The sequence below is a fragment of the Eriocheir sinensis genome, chromosome 67 (genome assembly GCF_024679095.1).
Source record: "Eriocheir sinensis breed Jianghai 21 chromosome 67, ASM2467909v1, whole genome shotgun sequence".
NCBI lineage: Eukaryota > Metazoa > Arthropoda > Malacostraca > Decapoda > Varunidae > Eriocheir > Eriocheir sinensis.
In genome coordinates this window covers 3,361,709-3,372,402 of record NC_066575.1, presented here as the reverse complement: position 1 = coordinate 3,372,402, position 10,694 = coordinate 3,361,709, and the positions used below count along the sequence as shown (strand labels likewise).

The 10,694-nt window shown below is 38.6% G+C and overlaps 1 protein-coding gene across 1 annotated transcript; it reads left to right on the top strand.

The window, feature by feature from the left end:
* The first annotated feature begins 217 nt into the window (after positions 1-217).
* On the top strand, positions 218-9,071 carry LOC126987952 (uncharacterized). Its single transcript, XM_050845602.1, has 6 exons — positions 218-389; positions 553-648; positions 2,516-2,682; positions 5,451-5,562; positions 5,838-5,932; positions 7,385-9,071. Exons 2-6 carry the CDS (start codon positions 579-581, stop codon positions 7,661-7,663), a joined length of 723 nt encoding a protein of 240 aa, XP_050701559.1. The 5' UTR covers positions 218-389; positions 553-578; the 3' UTR covers positions 7,664-9,071.
* The last annotated feature ends 1,623 nt before the right edge of the window (positions 9,072-10,694 follow it).

The window sequence follows — 10,694 nt, the reverse complement described above, 5'->3', positions numbered from 1 at the left end:
CTGTCCTGACAGTACTAATGGAAACTTATTTGTTGCATTATTACCACTAAATTTGCTCCTCCTTGTATCTTGGAATGTAAGTACTATTGGGACTCTGTGTCCTGAAATTCTTTTTTTGTGTGATTTTTCCATGAATAGCATGTCTTACACAAAATATTTGAAAAAATATGTAAAATCTGACAACAGTGGCTGTCTTAAACCCTCGCTTCTTGTGGCAACCACAGGAAGTTCCAATCTTTTTAGTGATCTCTCAAGAGAAGGTCATACAAGTCCTTTTGTGTTCGTGTGTGTGTTTGTAACTACAAAATTTTCTGCACTTTCTAATGTGGAAATCTACTAACTTCTTCCAATATACTTAAGAGTATTTGTGGATGTTTTCTTCTGAAAAGGTTAGTGATTTTGAGGAGAAAGTCAGTGCAGTGGAGACATTTAATTGTTGATACTGAACTTCACGTATTTTCATTTAGTTTTGTATATAGCTTATTGCACATACCATGGTAATATAGGTAATGTACATTAATTCATCTGTTTACTTTGATTCATGTCTTTTAGGACCAAAGCACAAGGACACTGGAAGTATGGATTGGACAACCCTCATAATGGGAGTCTTGCTATTCCTCCCATCACGTGGCCGTGCAGAAAGCACTCGTGAGCATGTGGAACTTTTTGCTGCTTTGTGCCAATTTTGGGGACATGTCTACAGTAGGATTTTACCAATAAAGTCCAATTGGTGCCTCAAAGATGCAGTTATCATTGAAGACATTATATTTTGTAACATTAAAGATAAGAGAAAGGGCATTGCAAGGAAGAAGGATGGTAGGGTCTTTGGGACGAATCATGAATGGCAGAAGTGTGAGCATGGAGGTAAAGAGGCATTTGAGAAATACAATAATAGTACCAACCCTCACATATGCAAGTGAAACGTGGGCTTGGAATGAAAGTCAGAGGTCTAGAGTGCAGGCAGTGGAAATGAGTTATTTGAGGAGTACTTGTGGTGTGAGTAGAATGGATGGAATGAGTAATGAAAGTGTGTACGAGCATTTTGGAATGTGTCACAGGGGTGAAGGGAAGAAGTGTGGAGTGGTGGAAGAAGTGAAGCGACCGACTTTAAAGTGGTTTGGCCTCATGGAGCGAATGGAGGAGAGTAAGATGACCAGAAGGGTGTATGTGAGTGAGATAGAGGGAGGGAATGCTAGAGGATGACCTCCAGTGAAATGGAGGGATAGGGTGCAAGAGTACATTAGGGAGAGGGGGGAAAGATTTTTGAGAAACTTTGAGCAGGCAAGGAGGGAGTGTCTAGATAGAGAAAGATGGAAGCTCTTCTGCTGTGGCCATCCCCTGGTGGGAGCTCCTAGGAGCAGACGTCGATGAAATGATGATGATGATGAACATTAACCCGGTAGCAGCGAGGGGCCAAATTTGTGGCTTTACCGTGTAGCAGCGACGGGCCAAATTTGTGCCATGATTTTAACCCCCCAAAATAGATGATACATAAACTGATCACAAATGCTTTGATATATACTATGAAATGGTATGTGTGAGGGGTGATTTTTTCTCATTTTTCTCGCTTGGAGGGACCATTAAGAATCATGATCCCCGCTGCTACCAGGTTAAAATACATGTACAAAGAGTTAATTGACACCAACATCTTATTTTAAGCTTTCCTACTATTACTGTTTAAGTTGAAATAAGAAGCCTTTATTACATTGACACAGGTAAAATAAATCTCACTTTAACCTTTATGCTCTGTGATGAAAATGTAAACACTGATTCTGGATGTGTAGATGCAATGACCCAGACACATGTAAGTTTTGTGCTTATGTGAAAATGCACTTCTCATTAAACAAAAACATAGATTAATATATACCAAATGAAAGCTTAGAATCTCTTATATTTTATGACATAAACAGAATTGTAAAAATTGGTAATGAGGAATCAGACACACAAAAAAATCAATCACTAACTCTGGCCAAAAACATGAAAAAGTATAGATCTTGTGTAGACCAAAACAGCATTGTCATGTCTCCAATATCTATAAATATCCCTGAAAAACTTGAGTACCTGTAGAGATTATTAATTTAGTTATTTCATAAATAACAAAAAACTAGGATGAAAAGTCTCAGTTTTTCGTTTTAACAGCAGGAAAATGCACCCAGAAATGTCAATTTTTCAAAACCCTGAAGCCTCAGCTGATTTGGCTCAATTCACTTGCAACTCACCCCACATTTAGTGGAAAAAGACCCCACCCCCTTTTACAGCTCTGGGTACCCCCTGTTAGAGATAAATAAAATAGCATAGATATTCACCACTGTTTTTATATATATATATATATATATATATATATATATATATATATATATATATATATATATATATATATATATATATATATATATATATATATATATATATATATATATATAATCATCAAAGGTGGAGATGTTTCTTCAATACATATGTAATTCATGAAGAGTACATATGCTGTTGATTTACTAATAAATCTATTGCATTTTAGTGACTAAGACTACGACTACGACTACAACTCTGGCTCCCACCACCACCCCCAGTTTTAAACAAATCACCATCAACACCAATGGAGTGATAAATAGTAACAACTTTGACCAAACTGAGCTGGAGCTTTGCCTCAAAAGTAATGATGACAGCAGTTCAGCAGAGTTCAAGGTAAGCAACACCATTGAGTTCAACTGACAGCATAAGTAAATTGTAGACTAATAGTAAGAAAAAGGGTGAAGAATCAGTCCCATGAAATCATGATAATCTTATCCTCTCTTCCTCCTAGGGCACTGTTCTATAATGTTTGTGTGTGTGTTCAATATAGGAATACTGCATTGCCAGTACATGGGCAGGAGGGAAGATAAGATTTTCAAGCACTTTGGACTAATTTTTTCTCTATAGCCCAGTGATGGACACTAAATAGAAACAAAGAGGTGATATAAGGTCCTTGAAAACATAAGCCTTTGCAATCATGATATATCACAGAACAAAACATATGTCAAATAAATGATCATCTATGAGAATGAATTGAGGTCCTTGAATACCACTTCAGCAATGCATACCTTCCAGAGGCTGATCCTGGCCATCAGGTTGCCTCTCTGGGAGACACACAATAGACTCGGAATCACCACACACGCACACATATGGGCAGGCAGGACACATTCCCTGACTAACACCTGGTACCCATGCACTGCTGGGTGGACAGGGGGCACAGATTAAAAAGGAGAAAAGAGGGATGGAGATGGAGATGGATGCATAGGGTGTTTGGCTCACACTGCCATCTTGACAAAACTTGATAGCTCAACTTCATAACATGGCTAAAAGGTCAACCAAATGCAGGGCTGGGGCAAGGCAACCTCACAAGGACAGAGGCAGGTTAAGGGGGGAGAGGGTAGGGGGACGAGAACACTGCTATATCTACAGCAGAACATTTGAACAATATTTAATTTTATTTTTCGGTGTAAATTTCGACTTATGACCAATTCAACTTACAACCAGCCTGTCAATCCCGAACCCCGTCATAACTGGAGGACTACCTATATCCAGAATTAATGCTTATCTGGCACCACTGAATCCCCCCAGTTACCAGTTACTAGGGGTTTTACTGTAATTGGTATGGAGGCTGTATAAGTGGTTAAAAGTAGCTTAGTACATGTACTTCACATGCTTTACTTGCTGGGTAGGTGAGCAGGATAGCAGGAGCTCACTGATTGACCCCATGATGGCCCAAGAAAACCTGGAACAAAAGTATTGTTTTCAGGTTTGCTCGTGAAAAATCAAGTCGTTTACAGATATATCCATGCTGCTGTGTGCACGTGATTTAATGTTGACAGCTGAGAAAAAGGAGGAAGCTGAGAGGAAATTTATCGATTGGAAGCAAGCATTGGAGAAAAGATGTTTGAGAGTGAATATGGTCAAAACAAAGATGATGGTAACAGGCAAGAAATATAGCAAATTATACAGGTGGGAAGGTTTCCTTGTTGAGTGTGTAGTGGTGGAGTGGGAATCAGTTCTATTCTTTGTACAGAATGTGATAAGTAGTGCCACAAAAGATGTTCGGGACCGAGAGACTTGAACAGAGTGGTAGATTTCTGCTGTCCATGTGTAGAAGAATCAATGGCGGGTAACTGCCAGAAGAGGAAGAGGCAGAAACTTTAGAAGTGGATGGTGGTGTATTAGAAGTGAAACAGTTTTGCTCTCGTGTTGATATGTTAGATAGTGAAGATGGAGGAGAGAGAGCAACAGGAACACAGACAACAACAACATGGAAGAAGTGGAGAGAGATAACAGGACTGTTGATGAATAGGAACATTCCACAGAACAACAGAGGAAAAGTATTTGAAGCATGTATCATATCAGTTTTGATATGTGGTTCTGAGACATGGGTTCTAACAAAGAAGTTGGAGCATGTGATGGTTGGCTATGACTGGAGAATGTTGAGGTATATGGCTGGGATCACATGGAGAGATGGGGTGTCCAGTGAGGAGATGGTAAGGTGTGAACTGAAGGAGCCAAGCACAATGCTGGGAGTGAAGAGAATGAGGTGGTTTGGGCATGTGAAGAGGAGAGTGGATGGTGATGCATTGGAGAGAACTGTTGGGGTGGAAGAGCCAGGCTGCAGACCATCAGGCAGACCAAAGAGGACATGGAGGCAGTGTGTGTTGGGCATTAGAGAGGCTGAGACAATGAACAGAAATGGTTGGAAGCGTATCATCGTATCATATCAAGAGAAATTATGGGAAAACCTAACGTTAAATAGATGCTGTCCACAAATATATCCGCGAAAGTTAAAACCATATATCTAATTTACACCAGGCTTATTTGTAACTGCTGTGCGGCATTCTGCATCCATATTCCTGATGCATATGACAGAGTTGGTTGATAAAAATGCTGCTTCAAATCCTTTACCCACATGCTCACCAATGGTCTCTTATTCTGGTTTCTTTAATTGGAGCAGCACCTAGCAGACTTTTTTTTGTTGCTTTTTTTGTCTTGTTTTATTGTCCTAGAGCTGCCTTAAAATTGTTTTTCTGTTTACAATTTATTTTTGCCCTTTTTGATTCGTCTTGCACTAGTTATATTTAAGAGGGCTTCACATCTGCTATGCCGCGTGAACAAGGAATGTATGATGTATTTTATGATTTTATGGATAATACAGCTTTCCTTTTATGTACAACCTTGAAATTACTGTTTTAGCTGAACCTTCCTGACTACTTTTTCTCCTTTCCCCCACAAGTCAGATACAGCCTTGATTAGCACTTCAGCACATAGATATTTTTATGTTCTTGTAGTTAGTTAACTGAAAGCTGTATTGTAACAAGAAATCATCAAATAGTAGTCAACTCCTAATTCTGATTGGTTTATTTATTTATTTATTTAATTATTTATTTATTTATTTATTTTATTTATTTATGTATTTATTTTTATTTTTTCAGAAAACTACATGTTACTTGCTTAAAAATAGAGAAGGTTCATCTTGGACACTGGAAAACTCGCCAACACCATCTTGCGATGACACAGTTGAGAACTCATTGTCGGAAATAAATCGTGAGTCCGAACTAATAACTATGGTATGTGACTAAAGATGTCTGACTACATGAGCACGTAAGCCACTCACAACATTATATACACAATTCCAGTGTTCAAAATCCTTGTGATGGATTGCTTACATTAAAAAATAGTTGCTTATTAATAGATAATGTGGTGACTCCTCTTAAATTCCTAATTTGTTTATGAATTCATCATGACAGTTTAAGCTCATAGCTAAAGGTGCATTGGAACAATAGTTGATTTGAATAAAAAAAATTGTTTTCTTCCATTAGGTATCATAGGAGCTTTGGGAAGTATAAATGGAATGCTGCTGGTGGTGCTGATAACAAGCCTAGCGAGCTACTTCCATTCACATCAACTCCTAAATGTAAGCTGAAGTCATGCTTGATTTTACTATCTTTATATTTCAACATTTTGTATTAATGTATGTACACATCTGATATATATCTCTATTCATTGATATCATCATTATTGATATTATAATCAGAATCATTATCATCATTATCATCATCACTTCTGTTTGCATGCTGTCTGACAACTTGTCACAGGTCTGGGATAAAATGCGTATTTCATGTAAACATGCTGTAGTGTGTCTTGGTTTAAACATTTTGGGGGGAACTTGTTTCAATAGTTTACATTTATTGTTCTCTCCTACTCTTTTACCACAGTGTGTGAGGAGTAAAGTATATATTTCACCTATGTAACTTCACTCCATAGCTAACCAACTTAACAATTGGCTTATTTATAATCCCACAATTAGGGAAGTATGTATTACCTTAACTCTAATCTTTGGACTTTATTACTTCATACTGAAATCTGCATTGTTTTCAAATACAAATGCATAAGAATAAAAAATTGATATGCAGGACTGGAAGAATTTTGTGAAACTGAATGGATGAATTATTAGAATAAGGTTTCACTCCTGTTTATCTTAATTAAAAGCAATTGTCTGCATCAGATTTTGGAGAACCATAAGACATCATTCATTGTCAGTAATGATACTGTATTGACAGTTACTGTTTGGGTCTGCACCATGACAAGGTGTGAAAGAATGCAGTGTGACCCATTTCCTTTTTATTTATTATTATTTTTTTTCTTGGACTTGAATGGGGTTTCCTCCTTTCCTTACATCTTCCTCTTCAAGTGAAGCTTTTATCATTTTTTCCAATACCTCATCCAGTGGGAATCATTTGCAGCCTCTCTGTGCACCATAAAACCTTGCTTGGTGGACAAATTTCTTTCCATAAAACTCATAAGTAGGCACATATTACATATCACTAGTTTCACAAGGAATTTATCAATAAGGTGATTTGATAAAAATTCAGTTATGAAATTGTGGGAAGGGACAATGCTACCAATTCATTACTTCTATAAAACTTATGCTCATCAAAAATTGACACGCTTACACCAGATACTTTTTTTTCTATAAAAGCAAATGTTTTTAAGCATTTGTGCATCAAGTGACGTTTTGCACACAGACATTTTGATGCATATGTGTGTCCCGTGTGGTCTGAGAGGGTTAAAGAGCAAAGGCAAAGACCACTCAGCCCTGCGTCATACACCCGCACAAAACTTTTCCATCGTCATGTAGATGCTTCCTTTACTGTAAATGAAGTCTTTATTCCTTGTAACACTGAGATATTTAAATTTATCTCTTAATACTTTTTCTTTATTTTTGTGTACTTATTAGGTTAACACTTCCACCTTTTTCACTCAGCTATTCATTTCCATCAAATGCATTCTCACCAAGAAGCTGGTTATGACAAACTACCAGAAATCTTTTCAAAGGTACACACTGAGTTTGTTGTTGGTATTTCAGAGTATTTTTGGAAAGTGTAAGAAAACTGAATGTGACACAGATACTAAGGAGGAGCAGAAAGAGACAACACCTGTCGCCCCAAGACGCCCTCCACTTACATTGACTGAAAGAAGTCACACCAAGATTGGAACACATGGAGGCGAGCAGAAATATGATCATCCAGATCCAGATCCAGATGACCAGGATGGATACATTAAACCAAATGACATACAACCATGGTGTCTTAAAGATATGGAAAATGAGACCGGTTTCAAAGGTAGAATAATATTGGACTGTTAGTAACAGTACCCCAAAAATATTTCCTCCAGTAAGGATAAATGTGACATTATCAGTGTTAGGAATGATGACTGTACAATCTATTAAGATGAGAAAGAAATGTAGTGCCTTGTTATATTGGGTAACGCAATTAAAGTTTGGTTTCCATTTTTGTGCCCCAGTGAAGTTACACTGCTGCAACCCTGCTCATATATGAATGTTATGGGTTCAATAATCACATACTAATGCATGTACAAAATGATGCAGCACCTGGTCTCCCTTTATAAAAGGTATTAGCTGCTCAAAGGTGAGGGTGTCAGAATGCACCATGCCCCTCATTGTCACCAGGTTTGGTCCAAAAGTTCCCCAGTGCATATTCTTCACTGGTACTTACACTGTCGGCCCTCCTCTTCTTTTTCTTCCTCTTCATTGGTGTTATTCTTCTTTTTCTTCCTCTTCATTGGTGTTATTCTTCTTTTCTCTCTGAGCTCCAGTCCTTGTTCTATGTATGCGGTTGAGGTTTCCTTCCAACCAGCGTTCCCCACGCACTGAGGGTGGAGGCTGTGGAGCAGTGGCTTTGAGCAGTGGTGTGCTATGACGATAGGTGCCAACTGAGTTATGAGATTCACTATTATAGAATGCATTGATTTGTGATTATCATACATTATTCAGTGCAAAAAATGCACAGTAATGACTCCCAGTGTGCCACACCCACATGTGGGGTATTTAAATCCCTTTGCTGGGGGCATTTAAATTTATGGTAGACAAAAAAATACACCACCACTCAATGCCTCTAAGCCAATAGATGTTGGGACAATATGTAACTCAATTTTGTATATTATCAATTCTTATTTTAATATTCGATTGCTTACTCTTCCCTCAAGACATCCATGCATGGCTACCAAGCTGTCTGCATATGTTTGTTGATTGATGTGCACTATGCACTGATGTTCTATTGTTTACTTTTATGTTATCTGAGTTGATATAACACTTGTCCAATGGCATGTATACATGGATTATAGATAAGGTTTAGCAGAAATGACCAAGGCACCCTCTGCAGAGTTGGTGATGTAGCCTTGCAAGAAAAGCCAAGCAAGAAGGGCTTCAACACAGTTTCTGCTCTGTACATGCTTGATCAAGATCTGCATGAGGCAGACTTTTCAAGAATTTTTAAGTTGTCAGTATACATTGAAACCAAACAACAAGATTTATGAAGTATTGTACCAAATAGATTTACTATGGATGCTTTGAATGATGATATTTGCAGTAATATAATCAACTATGTACTTGTACAGCATAATGTTCATTCAGTGGCTTACAGAGGAGTAAAGTATATTTATGTTTATGAAGCACCATGGGTCAAGATATCTTAAATATCATTATTTCAATCAGTATTAGATATCATATGCAAATAAAATATAATGAAAAATTACATTGATAATGTTTAGCCATTTGCCAAAAGAAAATGCAAATATTAACCCACCCATTCATAAAACTCCATCCTCTCAGATAGATTGTGGCAAGATTGAGAAGTGGAAAGTCAGCTGGTATTTGTAACATAATTGTGGAACTGCTCAAAGCTGAACTTGATCCCAGGTTTGCATGCAGTCATGATTGCCATATGACAATCTGGTACCATTCCTTCTGTTAGAATGTGCCCTAGTAGTTTCTTATGTGTGGTATCAGAATGCCCCTGAGCTCTGCTAACCAAAGTACCTCCCCTTCCATTGATAGATACCTAGCTATGCCGCTATCCTATACCCTGGCAAATACAGGAGGCTACCTTGGTAATGTAGTGCAGAACAACAGCAGGTAACGTCAAGAAATCTTCCAGAGGACTGGTGGTCCACGATGTTACTGACTGCTCTGTATGAGTATATGGCATTATCAATACTTGTGCAAAAGGCAAAAGATTTGGATACGCAGCTATACAATTTACTTAGGGTTGTGAGACATGCCGCTAATTTTTTTTTTTTTTTTTTTTTTTTTTTTACAACAGAGATGGCTCAAGGGCAACAAAAAGAGTGTAGAAAAAAAGCCTGCTACTCACCGCTCCCATAATAGACAAAAGTAAAGTGTGGCCAAAAGAGAGGTCAATTTCGGTTGGAGAGGTGTCTTAATTGATACACTCTTCTTGAAGGAGGTCAAGTCATAGGCAGGAGGAAATGCAGATGAAGGAAGGCTGTTCCAGAGTTTACCAGTGTAAGGGATGGAAGAGTGAAGATGCTGGTTAACTCTTGCATAAGGGGTTTGGACAGTATAGGGATAAGCTAGAGTAGAAAGTCGAGTGCAGCGGGAGGGGGGGCCATGCAGTTAGCAAGTTCAGAAGAGTAGCCAGCATGAAAATATCGATAGAAGATAGAAAGAGAGGCAACATGGCGGTGGAATTTAAGAGGTAGAAGATTGTCAGTATGAGGAGGGGGGTTGATGAGACGAAGAGCCTTTGACTACTTTGTCCAAGAGAGCTGTGTGAGTGGAACCCCCCCACACATGTGATGCATACTCCATACGAGGGCAGACAAGGCCCCTGTATATCGACAGCATCTGTGCGGGGGAGAAAAACTGCCAGAGACGATACAGAATGCCCAACCTAGAGAAAGCTGCCTTAGTGAGAGAGGAGATATGGAATTTCCAATTGAGATTTTGAGTTAAGGATAGACCGAGGATGTTTAGTGTAGGAGAAGGTGACAGCTGAATGTTGTCAAAGAATAGGGGATAGGTGTTTGGAAGATTGTGTCGAGTTGATAGGTGAAGAAATTGAGTTTTTGAGGCGTTGAAGGACACCAGGTTCTTCTTGCCCCAATTAGAAATGATAGTCTGAGATTTTAATGAAGAGATTCTGAGATTTTAATGAAGAGATTTTCTATTCTCTTTTGTATTACTCTCTCGATCGGACCCACACGTCCTCTGCGTGTATTGAAACACACAAGAAATTAATCTCAACAAGGAGAGGGTATTCGCCGGCTGCCTGGGATTGAACCCGCGACCAGCGTGACGGAAGAGCCACTCCTTACCGAGTCGGCCAAAGAGGTACCCCACTCGCCAAGTGGGTTAT

Coding starts and splice junctions, on each gene's coding strand:
- LOC126987952 (XM_050845602.1), top strand. CDS start 579: ATGGATTGGACAACCCTCATAATGGGAGTCTTGCTATTCCTCCCATCA. Junction 649..2,515: donor TGGCCGTGCAGAAAGCACTC/GTGAGCATGTGG, acceptor ATTGCATTTTAG/TGACTAAGACTACGACTACG. Junction 5,933..7,384: donor ATTCACATCAACTCCTAAAT/GTAAGCTGAAGT, acceptor TTGGTATTTCAG/AGTATTTTTGGAAAGTGTAA.